Source organism: Saccopteryx bilineata, chromosome 1 (genome assembly GCF_036850765.1).
Source record: "Saccopteryx bilineata isolate mSacBil1 chromosome 1, mSacBil1_pri_phased_curated, whole genome shotgun sequence".
Taxonomy (NCBI): domain Eukaryota; kingdom Metazoa; phylum Chordata; class Mammalia; order Chiroptera; family Emballonuridae; genus Saccopteryx; species Saccopteryx bilineata.
In genome coordinates this window covers 210,002,225-210,021,922 of record NC_089490.1, presented here as the reverse complement: position 1 = coordinate 210,021,922, position 19,698 = coordinate 210,002,225, and the positions used below count along the sequence as shown (strand labels likewise).

Below are 19,698 nucleotides of genomic sequence, written 5' to 3'. Positions count from 1 at the left end.
TCTTAACTCTAGTCACCTTATTATACATTACATCCCCATGACTTATTTATTTTATAACTGGATGTTTGTACCTGTTAGCCCCTCACTCATTTCGCCCACCCCCACCTTCTGGCAGCCACCAATCAGTTCTCTGTTATCTATGAGCTCATTTTTTGTTTCTCATTTTTAGAGTCCATATAACTCATATCATGGTATTTGTTTATTTCAGACCTATCTCTTAGTACAATGCCTCCAAGATTTATTCCTGTTGTCACAATTGGCAAGATTTCCTTTTTTATGGCTGAATAATATTGCATTGTGTAATCACATTTTCCTTATCCATTCGTTTACTGATAGATACCTAGGTTGCTTACATATCATGGCTATTGTAAATAATGCTGCAATGAACATATTCGGATGTATATATCTTTTCAAATTATTTTTTGTTCTCTTTGAAAAAATACTCACAAATGGAATTACTGGGTCATGTGAAGAACATGGACTTGAAGTTTGTGCCCTGGGTTTATACTTGTCAGTCATTAGCAGTGTGACTTTATGCTAAAAGCTAGACTTCTTAGAACTAATATGCTTATTACAATTGTTGATTTTGTTAGGAGTGATGATGGTATTGCAATTGTGTAAGGAAAATGTCTTTGATTATTATTATTTTTTTGCATTTTTCCGAAGCTGGAAACAGGGAGGCAGTCAGACAGACTCCCGCATGCGCCCGACCGGGATCCACCCGAGAGGCGATGCTCTGCCCCTCTGGGGCGTCGCTCTGTTGCATCCAAAGCCATTCTAGCGCCTGAGGCAAAGGCCACAGAGCCATCCTCAGCGCCCGGGCCATCTTTGCTCCAATGGAGCCTCGGCTGTGGGAGGGGAAGAGAGAGACAGAGAGGAAGGAGAGGGGGAGGGGTGGAGAAGCAGATGGGCGCTTCTCCTGTGTGCCCTGGCCCGGAATCGAACCTGGGACTCCTGCACGCCAGGCCGACACTTTACCACTGAGCCAACCGGCCAGGGCCAGTTATTATTATTATTATTATTATTGAGAGAGAGACAGACAGACAGGGACAGACAGACAGGAAGGGAGAGAGATGAGAAACATCAGTTCTTCATTGCAGCTCCTTAGTTGTTCATTGATTGTTTTCTCATATGTGCCTTGTCTGGGGGCTCCAGCCGAGTCAGTGACCCCTCGCTCAAGCCAGTGACCATGGGCTCAAACCAGCAACCCTGGGCTTCAAGCCAGTGACCACAGAGTCATGTCTATGATCCCACACTCAAGCTGATGGCCCTGCACTCAAACTGGATGAGCCTGCCCTCAAGCCAGTGACCTAGGGGTTTCAAACCTGAATCTTCAGCGTCCCAGGCTGACACTTCATCCACTGTGCCACTGACTGGTCAGGTGTCTTTCCTTATTATTATTAGACATGTAAACCAAGGCATTTGGGGCCCTGGCTGGTTGGCTCAGCAGTAGAGCATCGGCCCAGTGTGTGGAAGTCCTAGGTTCAATTCCCAACCAGAGCACACAGGAGAAGTGACCACCTGCTTCTCCACCCTTCCCCCTCTCCTTTCTCTCTATTTTTCTCTTCCCCTCCTGCAGCCAAGGCTCCACTGGAGCAAAGTTAGCCCGGATGTTGAGGATGGCTCCATGGCTTCCGCCTCAGATGCTAGAATGGCTCCAATTGCAGCAGATTAACGCCCCAGATGGGCTGAGCATTGCCCCCTAGTGGGCATGCCAGATGGATCCTGGTTGGGTGCATGTGAAAGCCTGTCTCTCACTCCCCCCCACCCCCATTCTCACTGTTTGGGATTTACTTTGAAATATATTCTAGCCAGAAAAGGAGGTGGCAGTGTTTAGTGTTGTGATAGGAGGGAGACAGGTGACACAGGTACAGCAAAATGCTGATGATGGTTGAAGCAGAGTGATGAGTCCATGAGCAGGGGGGTGGGGAGGTGTTACCCTTGTGTTTTCCAAACTTTCACATGTTGGGAATTTTTCATAGTAACAGTGAATAAAAACAAACAGCGAGGCTTTAATTTCCCATGTCCAAACAAACATATCACGGACATAGGATGAACTCTTCATGATCGCACCTCCCGCACTTCATTTCGATTCTCGGGGTAGATCCCAGTTCTCATCCCTCATCCTCTCTACACACTGGCAGGGAGTATTCTCTTTAACAAGGCTTGCCAGGCCCAGCACTAGGGAGAATATTGTTTCGGATTCTATACTCACATTTTTAAAGGGACCAGTTTCCTCTTTGGAGTAACTTGAATACAGGAGTCTGATTTTAAGGCATTGCCTTCCTGTTTCTTGCTCTTTTGGGGAGCTGTTAATGTATTTTTCCAAGGAGAAAACAGCAATGGCAGGAACAGCCTAACCCCATCTCGAAAAGCATTAAGGAAAAACGTGCAGAGTGAAGGGTTTGAAGTGAGGTTTGTGTTTGAGCTATCAGTCTAAAGGAGAGAAAAAGGTGAATTATCACCACTTATCATGGTATTCACTGCTCACGGGAGGAACTGTGGGAGAAAGAACAAGGAAAGAGAAAGAGAAAGAGAACGAGGGAATAACATTTGTATGAGTGCAGGGAGAAAGTCTGAGATATTGGGTGAGGAGCCACTGAGCCACTTCATCCGCAGACGTTGTAAGGTACCAGAAACTACAGAATTAATATTTTAAGAGGCTTGGAGAACATTTTTTTAATTTGGGTTAAGGTGTGCAGAGAAATTGTGAGAGTAGTCTCTGTACTGTGTGATTGGCATAACCAGGATGGCCCCTGACATTGTATTGTAAATGCAAAGGGGAGGAAAACATGGATTCCCAGACATTCCACAAATGCCTGTGGGGAAAAGGGTGAATGGCTAGCCAGGTACAGGGAGAGAATAGCCAAAATAAACCTTTTCTCATAGCAATGAGTCATTTGCAGGCATTTGTCCCCACCGAAACTACCTCTCCTATGTAAATGCGTATGTGACTCTGGACAGAGAGATAGCAGATAAACACTAGATAATATAGGAATGCCTTTAACATGTAAAGAGTCATCTTTCTACCATTGTGTTGGCTTGTAAATTTTGTTTTCTCCAAAATAATGTATAGCTTGCAAATTGAACATGGTCCTATCATGTTAAAGGACATATGATTATAACCAATAGTGGTAAAGGGCTCCTAATTACAACTTTTGCTTCTGTACTTCCCACATACAAAACTATAAAAACTAAGTAGAACAAAGGGCCAGCACGCTCTCCCTCAGATTTCTGTTGGAGCTGCCGCCGCTTGGCCAAGGTAGACAATAAAGTTTTGATGTGTAAACGATGGACATTGTCCCTGTCTTTCATGTTTTGGGTCCCTTCGAATTTGGCATAACATTGGGGGTCAGGGGTGATGGCACCAATCCTGGCCACAAACACAAAAATGTGCCCATTTCTGGCTTGGATTACAAACGCGTACGCGTACCTCCTTGTCTTCTGTGTTTTGTCTAAGCAGGTAGTGAGGGGCTCCATTAAGACCCTGGAAGACCCAAAGCTGTGCTCAGAGGCTACCCACCCTGGAAGTGAGCCCAAAGTTGACCACCTTCCTTCCTTACAGCTCAGGAACTGAGGCCATGATGCAAAGCTCCCCCGTGGGCGCCCAGGCTGAGGGCGGAGTCCCCCGCAAGCCTCAGCGCCCTGGAAGCGGCCCCGGGGAAGCGCGTGGGGACGGACGGGAGGAATGAGCTCGCCATGTGCCCAAGCCCGCAAGACCGGCCTGAGAACCAGAGGGCCCACATCCGGTCATGGCGGTTCCTGCGGCAGAGCAATCTCGGGAGAAGACCCTGGAAGAGACTGCAGGCAAGTTTCTCCCACGGTAAACGGTTCGGTAGAGAGGGCGCCCCGCTGGCCCCTGGGCGGGTCCGCCAGACTCTGCGGGGTCTCCCTGAGAGCTGGGCCATCCAGCAGGAGCGTGCGGGCTGCAGTGCCGCCCTCCGCCGCATGGGGGCAGCGCCGCCTGCCGGCGCGACGGCGGCTGTCCCCGCGCCCCTCTTGGCGGCGCAGGCGGGGGTCACCCGCGGCGCCCTCACTCATTGGCCACGGCGCGCGCTGCCATGTTGGCGGAAGCGGTCCCTCCTGTGCCGTGGAAATTGGTCTTGGCTGCGGCCGCCTGGTCGGTGGGCGAGGCTCCCGCTTCTTCCCCTCGCTCGTGTGTCGGCGCTGAGAGGCGGCCAGCAGGATGGAGAGAAGGAAAATGAGCCTGCCCAAGGACACGGTGTGCTTCGACAAGGACGAGTTCATGAAGATGCGCGCCGGACGCCGCTCTCCGGAGCCGGGCCCTGGGCCGCCGCTGTCCTCTGCCCTCCAGGACCTCTCCTCGGCCGGGACCTCGCTGCCCTGCGCAGGGAGTCTGTCGGCCTCCGGTTTGGCAGGTACAGCCTGGAGAAAGCACTTCTGCGGAATCGTGCTGGTCGAGTCAAAGGCCGGAAAGTTTCGAGCTCAGTGTTAACTGAAGTCCATAGTTTACATTAGGTCTCATTCTTGGTGTGGTACATTCTGTGGGTTTTGGCAAAGCATAATGTCCTGTACCTTCCCTTACAATGCCTACAAACCCCGCACTCCACCTGTTCACTTTTCTGCACCCCCAATAGATCATGCTTTGGGTGGTGTATCTAAATGGCCGTTGCCAAACTTAAGGGTATCTAGATTTTCTCCTATGTTATCATCTAGAAGTTTTGCGTTTTACATTCAGGTCTATTTTGAGTTAATTTTTTAGACCTTTCTGTGTCTTTGTTCATTTTTTGCACGTGGATGGCCATTTGTTCAGGACCATTTGTTGAAGACTGTGTTTTCTCTTCTGAATTATCTGCGTAATTGTGTGGATCTCTCCCCTTCCATTGCCTTGTCTTTTTGATGAGCACCACTCTGTTATGAATCACTGTAGCTTTCATACAGCGACTATAGCTGCCTTTTGATCAGTGTTACTTTAGTCTTTAATGTAGCTGAACATTTATTTGTTGATATTTAAGTTTTTGTTGAGATGTAATTCACATAACAAAATTCCCTATTTAAAAGTGTGTAACCCATTGGTGTTTAGTGTGTTTACTGTGTTGTATGTCCATCACTACTAATTCCAGAACATTCATCACCCCAGAAAGAAACCTTGTACCTGTTAGTTCTAGTTCTTCCCTCTCCCCATCCTCTGGCAACCACTAATATACTTTCTGTCTCTGTGGATTTGCCTGTTCTGGAACATCTCAGATAAATGGAATCGGATAGTATGTGGCCTGTGTCTGGCATCCTTCACTTAGTGTAATGTTTTCAAGGTTCATCCAAGTTGTAGAATGTAACAGCACTTGATTCCTTTTTATGGCTGCCCATTGTGTGGGCATACCACATTTTGTTTACCCATTCATCAATCACTGCGTATTCCAGTTGTTTTTGCTTTGGCTGTGAGGCACATTCATGTATATGTTTTTACATGAACATTTGTTTTTAGCTCTACCAGGTGTGGAATTCCTGGGTAATTTTACATTTAATTTTTAAGGACCTGCCAGACTGTTTTCCACAGCAGCTGTAGAAAACACATTCTCACCAGGTGAGGGTTCCAGTTACTCCCAAATCTTTACCAATACCTAGTTTTTGTTCTGTTTTGTTTTTTATTTTTATTGTAGCCATCTTAGTGGGTGTGAAGTATTTACTGTGATTCAGTTTACATTTCCCTAATGGTTAATGATGTTCAGCATCTTTTCATGGGCTTATTGGCAAGTAGTACATTTTCCTTGGAGAAATGTCTGTTTAAATCCTTTACTCATTTTTTAATTGGGTTATTTGGTGAGCTATAAGAGTTCTTTTTGTATTCTGGATATTAGATCTTGTCAGATATGTGATTTGAAAATATTTTCTATTGTATGGTTGTTTTTTCACTTAAAGTATTCTTGATGCACAAACGTTTTTATTTTGATCATAATTTATATATTATTTATGCTTTCTGGTGTCATATCTAAGAAATTGTTGCCTAATCCTAGGTCACACAGATTTTCACCTGTTTTCTTCTAAGAGTCTTATAATTTTAGCTTCTATATTTAAGTCATTGATCCATTTTGAGTTAAATTTTTTGTGTATAGTGTGAGGTTGGGTTCCAGATTCATTCCTTTGCTTGTAGAATCTACAATGTAGATAGTTACTTGTCTTAGCATCATTTGTTGAAAAGAAGGACTCCTACCATTTGGGACATCATGGATTGCCTTTGAGGGTGGTATGCTAGGTGAAGTAAGTCAGAGAAAGACAAATAAATACCTTATGATCTGAGTTATATGTGCAATCTAAAAATCAAAACAAAAAATCACACTCATGGGTACAGAGATCAGATTGGTTGTTGCGAGAGGCGGAAGGTGGACAGTGGGGTGAAATGGGTGAGGGGAGCCAAATGGTACAAACTTCCAGTTAATTGGATAAATAAGTCCGGGGGTGTAATTGCAGCATGCTGATTATAGTTAACAGTCCTGTATTATGTCTTTGGAGATGGCTACGGGAGTAAATCTTAAAGGATCTTATCACAAGAAAAAAGTTTGTACCCTGAGTGGTGATGGATGTTAACAACTTACTGTGGTGATCACGTCACCTGAAACTAATGTAATGTCATATGTCAATTATATCCCAATTTTTAAAAATTAATTTGTATTTTAAAAAGAGAGACCCCCCCCCCAAATCTGGAAGGACGTAAATCACAGTGTTTAATAGTAAAAAAAAGAGAAAGTAGTAATAGTGCTTATCCGCAGATCATTAGAGTGTGGGTGATTTTTTATTCTATTATGTAATCACTTCTTTGAAAGTTTTATGTTGGACATTTGATACTTTTCAGATTAAGGGGAGAAGCTGTTTCTATTTTAAGATCCTATTTACAATGTCTAATTTGGAAAAGTAAAATCCCTTGTAGAATTTAGGCAACAGGAGAGAACGCTGTCGGTCAGGGCCCTGCCTGACACCGAATAGAGAGCGCAGGCACCTCACACCGTCCTGTGCACTCACAGGTGCCTTTCCCTGTGACCCCTAGCCTGCTGAATGCGTGGATGGTGTTTCTTCTTTTCTCATTTTATTTATACATGTAAACGTGGTTTCATTGCAGTAATTTTGTTCTTCCGGTTTTATTTTCAGGAAGACTTCGACGTGGATCATTTTGTTTCAGACTGTAGGAAGCGTGTCCAGTTGGAGGAATTGAGAGACGACTTGGAACTCTACTATAAACTTCTGAAGACAGCTATGGTCGAGCTCATCAACAAGGATTATGCAGACTTTGTCAACCTTTCCACAAACTTGGTAAACCTTAAGTCTGCACTTACACCAGTCAGTGTAGTTACACCCACATCCACACTTCATCAACTCAGATTTATTCTTTAAAGTGCTGAGTATTTTAGAAACCTTTCAGTTGATTTTTCCCTCAGAAGCTTGAAGAAATTACTAATCTCAATTAATAAAGAACTAAACTTTCTTGGTGCACATTTTTGTTTTTATTTTTTCCCATTTAAGACTCCTCTAGCTCAATTATTTTTCAGTTACTTATTAAGGATAACTATATATATAGTTATATTTTTACATTATATATCTCCATAACATATACAGTGAAAAATAAAGGATAATAATATCAAAGTGCTTGTTTTTGTTAGTTGTCAAGTGATTACTATGAAATCTCACTGGTTTAGACTATTTGCAAGAGTAAACATCAGCTCTGCTTAAGGAAATGTCTAGTTTACTTTCAGGCACATGTGCTGACTAGAACTGGGTTGAGGGATATTGGCCAATATTGCCCTGTAGAAGGCTTGGTTTTATGAAAATATGAGAATGGTTTGTAATGGGCATCTCAGTTGTTTATAAAAGTCATTTAGAAATGCTTGAGTTTTAATACTTGCAAAAAAGTTGTCTTGTTCATATTTTGTTTTGTTTTTAAATCTATTTGTGTAAAGAAGTACAGGAAGTAGTCATCTCCATGGGGATTTCAAGAAGCATTAAATTAATGAGTCATATTTGCTTTGGGGAAAATCTACCACTAAGATAAATGTTTCAGTATGATGAGAACCCCCCAAATTTTATTTCCCTTTTATTTAATTTGGATTTTTCTCAAAGGTTATAATAATGTTTAGAAGAGATAGAGCCCATCCACCAGATGAAAATTATATCAACTGGTAATTTGCCTCCTATTAAAATGTTCAAATTCATTGAAAATTCCATCCAAAGGCAAACTGTGCATAAAAGAAGCTTTCATTTATGGTGACTTCCCTTTATTGTTTCATGTATATCAACAGGTTTTTTTTCATATTCTATGAGCAATATTTATGGCAAAATAACTTCTGTTATTTAGCTAGTTAGCAGTATCTAGTTATACAGAAAAGCATCTAGTTATACCGAAAGAATACCTACGTCTGGTGCTGCTTTGACCACTTCAGTGCTACTCCTGCTCTGACGTGTTTGTGCCAACATGATTTTCCCTTTAGGTTGGCGTGGACAAAGCCCTCAACCAGCTTTCTGTGCCTTTGGGACAATTACGAGAGGAATTTTTGGTAAGTGTTCAGATTATTTTGAGCAGTCTGCCATGAAGCATGTTCTGCTTGTTTGCAAGAATTCCTTTTATCTGTCAGGCTGTGAGTGGTCCGTGACTAGCACCCACCTTCCCAAAAGGTGTAAACGAATCTCTATTTTTGCACGTGATCTCACAACCTGAAGAGCGTTATGGAATGCCAGCCCATACTAGGGAAGACCCCTGACCCAATTTAGCTTATAGCTACAGCTAAAGTAGAAAATTCTCACGACCCTCAACAAATCTAATCTTGCTAGCAGAGTCAGGATGCGTTCCTTGTACATCAGCCTTGCAGATATTGCAGGAAGGTGGTTTATTATCTTAAGAACAGTGTGAGCTCAGCCCTGGCCGGTTGGCTCAGCGGTAGAGCGTCGGCCTAGCGTGTGGAGGACCCGGGTTCGATTCCCGGCCAGGGCACACAGGAGAAGCGCCCATTTGCTTCTCCACCCCTCCGCCGCGCTTTCCTTCTCTGTCTCTCTCTTCCCCTCCCGCAGCCAAGGCTCCATTGGAGCAAAGATGGCCCGGGCGCTGGGGATGGCTCTGTGGCCTCTGCCCCAGGCGCTAGAGTGGCTCTGGTCGCAACATGGTGACGCCCAGGATGGGCAGAGCATCGCCCCCTGGTGGGCAGAGCGTCGCCCCTGGTGGGCGTGCCGGGTGGATCCCGGTCGGGCGCATGCGGGAGTCTGTCTGACTGTCTCTCCCTGTTTCCAGCTTCAGAAAAATGAAAAAAAAAAAAGAACAGTGTGAGCTTGTGTGCTTTTGCAAAGATATTGTACAAACGTGCTGAAGTAACTGTAACCTTTTGGGTTTCGCCTATAAATACCCCTTTCCCCCGAGCTCATCGCTGTCCGTTGCGAGAGGCATGGTGGGCAGACCACTATCCAGTGAATAAAACCTAAATTGCAATTTGGGGCTCCGGTTCCATTTTGTTGCGGTTGCACCACAACAAAGAGCATGTTTGATTTGGAGATGACAGATTCTCAAAGTAGATAACTTTAAAATGTCGGGGGAGGGGAAGAAAGCTCTTTCAAAATTCAACTTGTTAATGTCTCCTCACTCATATATAAGTAGTCTCCAACTTACAAATGGCTTCTGTTTTTAAATGTGCAATAATTTTACAAGTGTCCTCCCGTCAGTGTTTACATGTGGTGATGCTCCCAGACCAGGCCACCTGACTCTCCTGTTCTCTGATCCAGATCATCCTTTCTCTGCCCTGACTGTCTGTGACATTCACTGTAGTATTCTTTGGGCCATTGATCCTGTGTGACCTTAGTTTATATGTCATTTTACCCAAAACTCAGCAGCAGTTGTGTCTGAAACATTGTATTTTTATCAATATCTGTATAATAGTTGATATAGATACTAGAATTAAATGAAATATATAAATTTAATCCAGTTCTGTGGAATTGAATTAAATATGTAAATTTCATAATGTTACCAAAGAGTTTCTGCAGTACATTCTCTTTATTTTTTTAAAGAGTCTCAGGTCGCCTAACCTGTGGTGGTGCAGTGGATCAAGCATTGACCTGGAATGCTGAGGTCACTGGTTCAAAACCCTGGGCTTGCCTGGTTAAGGCACATATGGGAGTTGATGCTTCCTGCTCCTCCCCCCTTCTCTCTCTCTCTCTCTCTCTCTCTCTGTCTCTCTTCTCTAAAATGAATCAATAAATAAAAATTTTTTTTAAAAAAGCCTCAGGTCATCTGTCAGTGAAGGAATTCGAGCAGTAGATGAATGATTGTCTAAACAAGAGGACATCAGGGAGAAAAAGGTGAAGTGTCACTGTTAGACGTGGACTTGGGATGGCACCTTGGCGTCCCGGTGCTTTCGGGCATGTGATCTGCTTTCCTCCCACAGGGGTGTCTGCAAAGGAAACGGGAGGTCTCGCTCATCCTTAGGGGTCAGTAGCTGAGCGTTCCGAGTGAGGGTCATGCCTGGTCTGATTAAGATGGCTGTAGTAATTTGTGAATTTTATTTTAAAGCCAAAAAATTATATAGTTTTCTTATGCTTTAATTTATTCATGGTATCATTAACATTTTTAAAGAAATCTGTAGATTTCATAGGCTGCATGCCAGCTTAAAGCCCTCTCCTCCTGTCCTCTCACTTTTTTTATTGCTATGAAGTTTTTTTTTCAAAGCTCTTTCACATATATATGATATATATATATACACTGCTCACAAAAATTAGTGGATATTTCAAAACAAGCAATAAAATATCCCCTAATTTTTGTGAGCAGTGTGTGTGTGTGTGTGTGTGTGTATGCATATATATGCATTATAATGTCATGGTATCTTTGAAATAAGAGGATTTTAGAGGTACCTGCATGGACACAAAATTAAAATTCTCATTTTCTCTAGAACAAGAAATAGTAATAACTGACATCAGTGAAGCACTTTACGGTTTAATAGGCATATACATTTTCAGCACTCCTACAGAGAAGGTATTCATATTTTAGAGATTATGAAGTGAGTGGGCTTTTCTAAAGGAAATTCTTTCTACATGGTACCGCAGGTTTTTTATTTCGAAACATAGTGTGTAGTTCTCTCATCCTGCTATGTTCTGCTACGTTTATTACTTATTTTGTCCCCCCCCCCCCAGTTAAATATACCTCTTTGTGTGCTGCCTTTACTTTTTAGTGAACCTGTGTTTTAACTTTATTTTCTGATTTATAATCATAATTGATAAGTGGCACAGTTGGAGTTAAAATTTAAGACTTATGGCCCTGGCCGGTTGGCTCAGTGGTAGAGCGTCAGCCTGGCGTGCAGGAGTCCTGGGTTCGATTCCCGGCCAGGGCACACAGGAGAAGCGCCCATCTGCTTCTCCACCCCTCCCCCTCTCCTTCCTCTCTGTCTCTCTCTTCCCCTCCCGCAGCCAAGGCTCTACTGGAGCAAAGTTTGCCTGGGTGCTGAGGATGGCTCTGTGGCCTCTGCCTCAGGCGTTAGAATGGCTCTGATTGCAGCAGAGCGACGCCCCAAGATGGGCAGAGCATCACCCCCTGGTGGGCATGCCGGGTGGATCCCAGTCAGGCGCATGTGGGAGTCTGTCTGACTGCCTCCCCCTTTCCAGCTTCGGAAAAATACAAAAACAAAAACAAAAACAAACAAACAAAAAATTTAAGACTTATGACTCTAGCCTGGTGCGCCCAGTGTTTTCAAAATTTATTTATTAGTATTTATTTTTTAAATGTCAAGGAGACAAACCTGTTTTAGAGACCTTGAGCTTAATTCTTGAGATGACCTCTGAGCTTTGAAGATGTCAAGAATTGAATGCATTTCTAAGAAAGGTTATAAACTTCTCACATGAGAACAGGAATTCTTCATGTTTTATTCATTCAGGTCCCGCTATCTAGAAGAATGTCTAGTTTATATTAGGTAGTCAGCAACTATTTGTTGAAGGAATGACCTTGTATCTTTTTGTTCTTTGAAGGATGAGAGTTTTCATGTTCCCCAACTGCTTTGATAAATTTGTAGTGTAATAATGTATTTAATGAGTTGACACATTAAAACATGAAGAAAAGGGTTATAAGAAAATAAATGTAATACCAGCAGAGGGTTCGCTTAAGATGGGGAAAAGAAGGAAGGAATAAGAGGACAGGGTATGAGAGAGCAGAGAGGTCCCAGTTCTTTTTAACTATAAGCTTGCAATAGAGCATTGAAATATGTTTCTAAAAGCAGAATTAAGATTTGCATTCTTGGGAATTCCATGTTCACTGATATTCAAAATGCAGGATGCTGCAAATATTCTAAGTTGACTTTTGGTTTTGTATGTTCCTGCATTTAGCATGGGGAAATAAGAGAATTAAGGTTAAACATTACTTTTTTTTGCTTAACTTTAATTTTTTTAGATGTGTGTATTGAGGCTTATACAAGTTATTCAATAAGTTAAGAAAATTGAAAAGATCTTAAATTCTCAAAGTTCTAAGGAAACATCTGCACTGGAAGAATTAAATAGCACATCAATTAATACTTCACACCTACACTGAATTTTTTCTTTTAGTTAGAACTCATTTCTGAAAAAGAAGAAAATCCAAGTCTTAAACTTCAGTGTTTTTGAAAGTAGCTCAGGAAAAGCTAAATGCACAAAATGGTAAAGTTTATAAACATCATTATGAACCATTGTGGTTTAGGCCACAGTTCCAGCACATCATCCTTCATGGAATCAGCAGCAGTGTGCTCTTAGTGCAGAATTTTATCTGTGGAATTGTCTTACCTAATGATCTTCAAGATGTAGAACAGCATTCACCTCTCTGATTTTTTTAGACATGCTGAGAGTGTTACCATTGGTGTCCCTTGACTAACATTGTATCATTAAGAAACAGTATGGCACTCTTAGTTCAAATTTATAATCAGGAAAGAAAAAGCTCAGGAAATAAGATAAAGATGACCTTTTTCTAAGTCGTCCTGTGACTTATCTCATTACCTTCCTAGGCTGAGTGTTAAGTCAGCCAAGCTGATGAGTGACTCAGAGCTGCGTTGAGGAGATTGTGGCGGCAGCGGTGGGAAGCGCCATGGTGCAGGGGAGGAGCTCGGGTTTCTTCTGTCCATCCCCTCTAGGCAGCCTGGGTCAGGGCCCTTCACGCCCTCATCTGTGACTTAGGCTAATGACTCCACCTGCAGGGTTGTCTGACAGTGATTGAGGTGCTGTCTGCAAGCTCCTGGCATCTGATAGCCTTCATATGTGTCTCATTTGGGACTAACATGAGCTTCTCTGAAAGTTACACCAGAAGTTACGTTTTCATGAGTGATATTGTATAATCTGCCACAAATCAAACAGAGCCCAGTTGAATATACTTGGAGTTCAAAGTCTTGGTCACACTATAAATGCATGTTGGATTTCTTCTCAAAATTTAAGATTTGAAAGGGACCATAGAGACATTGTGTTCCATATATCTTGTTATATAGCTTAAGAAATGAGCTATCGAAAAAGGAAGTGATTCTCATGTCCTGGTCTCTACCTCTTTTCATAACCAAGATGACCAGATGGGCGGTCAGTACCTACCACGCTTGTCTCTTTAGCCCACGCACCATGCCCCTACCCCTTAGCTGTTCTTGTCAGTCACCTTAGTGTCCATCAGAGCAGCCCAGGAGTCGGCAGGTCTGCACTGCTGTGCCCCCTGTTGCACTGACAGCGCCTTCCAGCTGTGTCCTCACTCAGCGCCCATGGCGCTGCCTCCCAGCCTTCTTTCCATCTTTGCCCTCCTGCTCTGCTCTGCCCTCTGACAGAAACACCTCAGTGATTTCCATCTCTCTGAAGCTGTTCCTTGGCAGTGTTCCATCTTTAACATGCTAGACACTATACTCTTTCTGGCTCAGGACCACCTTTGACAACCTCTTTGTTAATTCAGATCTGCAACTTTGAGCTGTAGAGAAGGGAAAGCCAGGGCAGCCTAGCTGAACAATGGAGACGCCATGTCAGAAACATTTAGATAACTTATAAATAATAAATCACATTAGGTTGTTCAGGAAAGAGGGATTAACCTTTTGTGTTGTTCCTGTTGGGCAGTTACTGGCCCTCTGAACTAGTTTGATGCTACAAAGGCAGGGCCGGGTCCTGCTGGTCTCAGTGTGGCTTTCACGGCTCCTTAGGATACACTTGGGTCCCTCCCTGCCTGATCGGTCCTTGCCAGATGCAGGATGCCTCAGAAAAGCCCAGCAGGTGCTTCTGTGCTTTATGTTTTTCTTCTTTCGCTATTTAACTTCCTTTTGAGTAGGAGTGATGCTTTCTAATGTGTTTTAGAAGAAAGAAGGGCATTTATTAGACTGTGGAAGATGCACAGATGAATGTCCTCTCACTAGGACCCAGAGCCTGCAAATGGACTGCTCAGCCATTTGGTAAAGTAGATATAAAGGAAGCTGTTCTGAGATATTTCATTTATTGCCTCTAGAAGACCACTTTTATTTTCTGGAGGAGACAACAGTATTTGGTATCTGAGAGGTATTCGAGGTATTTTAAAAAGGTGTGAATAATAGGAAAGGGCAAGAGGAGGAAAGAGAGGTTAAAGGTGAGGCAGGCTTGAATGGGAGAGCCTGGAGAAGGTGCTGGAAACAGGTAATTAATTGCATACACACTGACCAGACAGCTACTTCCTGTCTGGGCTCTGCGCCCCAGCCAGGCAGCATCAGTGGCCTGTGTAACTTCCCCACTACACCTGTGCGTGCTGCACGTGTGGCTCGTGTTGGGAAGAAGGCACGAAGGGTGCTTTAGCTTTCACCTTGTGATGGGGGAGGACACTGAAGAATGTAACACAGCGAGTGCTCAGGTGGCACTGTTGCTAACCATGTGATGTCTCCTCTTGGAAAATTAAACACTTTAGCAGTTAAATTTCTTTCATTGTCTCTACTAGCCCACTTTTGACTGGACAGATTTTGGAGAGAATTGCTACAGAATTTAACCAGTTACAGTTCCACGCCGTTCAGAGCAAAGGCATGCCTCTTTTGGACAAAGTGAGACCAGTAAGTGTTGGTTTAGATGTTTACATGGGTATTTAGGAATTTGCTAAATAATTTTGGTTTAACCTGGTAATTGTCGAGCTACAGGATTTGGGAGCTAGCTTTGAGTTTTACTTGTAGTTTTTGTGGTTTGGACCCCACTTCCTGCATGTCCTGCATTATAGAGTCTGTGTAAAGACACAGACATGTTCTCTGAATTGTAAGAGTAAAATTAATTCTGAATTTCATGTAACAACACATTATATGTGGTAGTCAGTTAATTTATCCAAAGCCCTTGACTGCTTTAAATTCATGTTGTGGAGTTCCTCCATAACTTAAGAGGAAAATAATGTGGTGTTTTTTCTCATTCTATAATTCTATCTAAACTCTTCATTAATGATGCAAAGGTTTACTTATGAAGAGATTGTGAAGAGGAGGGGAATTTCATCATTAATCTTCAGGAAATGTTCATCTTTTCATTTTACATGTTATCTTCTGTTGGAGTATAAGGTTTGTTCCATGTGCATTTGAATCTGTAGGACTTGTTCCCACGGGAGCCTTGCTCATGTGCCCTCTCCCTTGCAGCGGATAGCCGGCATCACGGCCATGTTACAGCAGTCCCTGGAAGGCCTCCTGTTAGAAGGGCTCCAGATGTCTGACGTGAACATCATACGGCACTGCCTGCGGACTTACGCCACAATCGACAAGACCCGGGACGCAGAGGCGTTAGTTGGCCAAGTACTAGTGAGGCCATACATGGACCAGGTGTGTGCTTCTCAGGGGCTGTCTTCCACAGACGTTTGTAGAACATGTCCTCTGTCTTCGCTACATCACTGGATGTGAGGGACAGATCCGAGATCCTCCTGTGAGGAGTCTTGTATTTACTGCAGCGTCAGTTGTAGGGAAGGATTGGTCCCTGTTGATTATAATCAGCTTGCCAGGAATCGCCTCACTCTGTTATATTTTCTCACAATGCTGTAGCCCAGAGGCCATCTTAATTTATTTAGGGTGAGAGTCTGGCCTAGGAAGAAGGTCTGTATCAAAACATTTGTAGGTCAGTTTCGTGGTATGTAAATCATACATCAATAAAATTGTTAAACAGCATTGTTGAACGACTAGTCTCGTGGGCGGACTAGAACTGTCCAGCAGAGGGCAGCACCACACTGCGGTGTGTGGTGAGCCTGCAGAGAACTCTGCACGTGGGAACTCAGATGTGGCCCAAGTCTTCAAAACTATGGAGGAGCTGGCCGGACTAGAAAGGTGGAAGGGTGGGAGTATTCAAAGATGAAGGACTTTTACAGGTAGACTGCAGAGTAATACCTATAATCCAGAGTGTGGCTATTCAGTATGCTTACCTACTGGGATACAGGTACATGTAGGTAGTGTATTCTGCTCTTGAGCATTCCAGCCGGAATATAGGGTGTGCTGGATGAAGGTGCCAGTCCTTGGCAGTTTCCCGACATACAAAAATGGCAGAAGTGACAAAGCCCATCCTCAGTGTGAGCACACTTCCTTCCAGACACCTGTCATGGTGGGTGTCCTTTTCGTCCAGTGAGTACAAAGCTTCTCTATTCACCTCAACTTCAAGATCACAGTCTTCCACTTTAAAAGGGGAAAATTAAATCCCATTGATAATGAAATTTAAGGATTACTTTCAGTAATCCTCAGGGTTACTGAGACTTTCCGTCCATGAGTTCCTTCTTTGTATCATGTTGTATTTCATAGCTGTCTCAATGGAGGTGAAAAGACAAATTATTTACATTTTACTGATAAGTGAAAATACTTGTTACGAATATTTGCCTTTGTTCTCATTGAACTGAATCAGGTGTGCTCAATTAAAAACATACTTGAAGTTTCAGTGGCATATTAAATGAACCACGGCCACAATTTTAATTTTATTTAAATTTATATGCCTATCTGGCCTGACCTGTGGTGGTACAGTGGATAAAGCGTCAACCTGGAAATGCTGAGGTTGCCAGTTCAAAACCCTGGGCTTGCCTGGTCAAGGCACATATGGGAGTTGATGCTTCCAGCTCCTTCCCCCTTCTCTCTCTCTCTGTCTCTCTCTCCTCTCTCTCTCTCCTCTCTAAAATGAATAAATAAAATAAAAAAATTTATATGCCTATCATCTTATTCACCTCTTGACGCATAACCTTACTACAAAAAATAAAGTAATAAAGTAAAATAAAATGGGTTGTCTTCCATCTTTCTCTGTCTCAAACCTTCCCATAAGCTGAGTGGTGGTGGAAGAAAAGGCCTAGGCAGTGAGAAGCTGCTGTCATTTACATTCAGGCTCAGCAGGAAAGCAGGTGGAGGTGCCTGGTTTCTCAGCCTCAGGCCAGTCTGTGACCAGCCTGTGTCCCCGCATGGTCAGAACTGTGCACCTTCATCCCAGGAACTAGTTTTGAGCACAGCTATTATTTACCTACCCTTTAGAAAACATGTCAGTTGGGAGGGAAGGGGAGGTTTTCTTCTCTTAGTGCTATACAGTTCATACTTCTCTTTTAGGTGCTTTCTTTTAATGCTGTTCCTTCTAATAGGTGATTGTAGAGCAGATTGTCGACTCTCATCCCAATGGCCTTTGGATCATGTATAATAAACTCCTGGAGTTCGTTCCTCACCATTGCTGCGTACTTAAAGAGGTCACTGGCGGAGCCATCTCAAGGTACGTGACTACTGTGCTGAGCACACCTGTGAGCTAGCACACTGCTGACACAAGCCATCTTGTGTCCGCTGGCCCAGGGCCCCTTGGAGGGAGCGTGGGTTCGGTTCTGTACCACCGTGGTAAATGTCACGATAAAGTGAGTCACATCCATCTTTTGGTTTCCTGGTGCAGGTGCATGTAAAAGTTACGTTACACTATCCTGTAATTTGTTAAGTGTGCAACAGCTTTATTTCTAAAACAATGTACCTACCTTAATTAAATACTTTTATTAAATCTTTTCGAAAGTGGAGGGTTTTGCCTTCAGTTTGTAGAAGTCCTGAGGCACGATGAAGTGAAGTACAAAGCAGCGAGGTACACCGTTACAGTTCACCATTATCACAGTGCTGTGAGGGGCGCCCTTTGCCTCACTCAACAGATAAACCCCAGTAGAGGCACTGAGGGATGGTTACCACGCCTCCCTGAAACCAGAGCTCACTCTTTCCTCTCGACCCTCTTCCCTACATTAGTTTGAAGTCAGTTCTGGGTTCCTTCCAGTCTAATGACATAATCTGTCTAGAAATTAGTATTTCTAGTTACATTCAACAAGTTTTATACTAATTGTGATGGAAGCCATTTTCCGTTTTCCCTCCTCCTTGACTTCCTAATTCTGTTTCACAAACAACCCATTACCTTCTACCACTGCCATTGTTCCAGTCCAGGTCTCTGTCCCGTCTCCAGAATAACAGTCTCCCCGCAGGGCAGTGTCACATGGTGCTCCGTGCCCTTGTGGGGGGAGGGAGGAAGTGAGAATAAGGCTCTCACCACTTGGTCTCTCTGCCTCCACCTCTTCCACCCCGTCCAGCCTCCGTCTATCACGTTTACCCAGAATCCTGAGGTTCACATATTCTGTCTTCTTCCTAAGTCTCAGTAGTTTCTCGTTGCTCCTAGAGGAAAGCCAGGCTGTGGACACAGCGTCCTGGGTCCTTTGTGCTCTGGCCCCATGAGGCTCACTGCAGAGCTCTCTGCTGTGGACTGTCCCCGGTACCACTTGGTTTCTGGCCACACAGTGGCACTGCCCTTTCCTGACATTGTCCTGTGCACCTGTGCCTGTCCTTCTGTCCCTTATCCTTCCCGTTCCCTTTGCCTTCCTGTCGGATGTCACTCCACGTGAGCTCCAGTTCAGATACCACTTCCTTCAAGAGACTGTTGTCCCAATGCTCAGAGTTCACCAGTTCTCTGGAGTCTGTTACGTCACCTTCTCCCTGCTGAGACCTGATTTCCACCTGGGTGGTGTCACCTCCTGCCCTGCCAACGCTTCCTGATACAGTCTAGACGATAGCAACCACCCAGTATTTGCAAAATATGAGTTCATTTATTTTCAGCGTTAGAAAGGCAAATAAGGTCTCTGTCTTCAGGGAGCAAGCAGTAGATTTGGTCGTAAATTTTTGTTCTTTGGAAAGAAGGAAAGCTGGGGTGACAAATATACTGCTTGGCCTTTGAAGTTCTTCCTGTTTTCACCCCATGATCTCAGGTGAAGTCTAACTTTGCCACTTTTGTTTGGTAATCATTTGGATTGGGGGTAAGAATTCAGAAGTTGTGATGTAAAGTTAAAGAAGCCACAGTTTTTAACAAGCAGTCCTATTTGACAGGGCTAGTCTTGTTTCTGCAGTGTCAGAGCTCTGCAGTCTTGTCCACAGTTGTCAATATGGCAGAATTCACACGGCGCCTCAGAAATGTGAGGTAGCACCAGTTATCAGTTCTGTGGAAGATTCCTCAATTGAGAAGCTTCAGAAAGACTGACTTAATGACAGCTGAATCTTTAGGGCACTTTTTCTTAAGAGAGAGAACTTGCTTTTTATTTGTGACAGGTTTCTAATGGCTCCACAAAACTAAGCAATAATTTAGATTGACAGAACCTTATTTTAGTATTAAAGAGGGAGCTTGGCTACCTATCTCATTGGGTATAATTTAAACATTAAAATTCCATACTTTTATGAAAATGTTTTATATAACTTAAATAATGCTAAAATATACTAGAGGTTTTTCAGAATGTTATTGCAATGTACTAGTTTGTACCACCTTTTATGTATAATTCACTTTGAAAGT

The 19,698-nt window shown here is 43.4% G+C and overlaps 1 protein-coding gene across 6 annotated transcripts in view; it reads left to right on the top strand.

Moving 5' to 3' along the window:
* The first annotated feature begins 7,107 nt into the window (after positions 1-7,107).
* The window catches only part of LOC136307864 (conserved oligomeric Golgi complex subunit 2-like), a 32,647-nt gene continuing 20,056 nt past the window's right edge, over positions 7,108-19,698 (top strand). For all 6 annotated transcript variants that reach the window (XR_010726013.1, XM_066234847.1, XM_066234838.1 and 3 more), the window contains exons 1-5: positions 7,108-7,266; positions 8,439-8,504; positions 14,864-14,972; positions 15,534-15,713; positions 17,489-17,613. Coding sequence is in view for 5 of the 6 variants with exons in the window: in XM_066234847.1 (XP_066090944.1) it covers positions 7,235-7,266; positions 8,439-8,504; positions 14,864-14,972; positions 15,534-15,713; positions 17,489-17,613 (512 nt within the window). In the remaining variant the exon portion in view is untranslated. The remainder of the gene's footprint in view (positions 7,267-8,438; positions 8,505-14,863; positions 14,973-15,533; positions 15,714-17,488; positions 17,614-19,698) is intronic.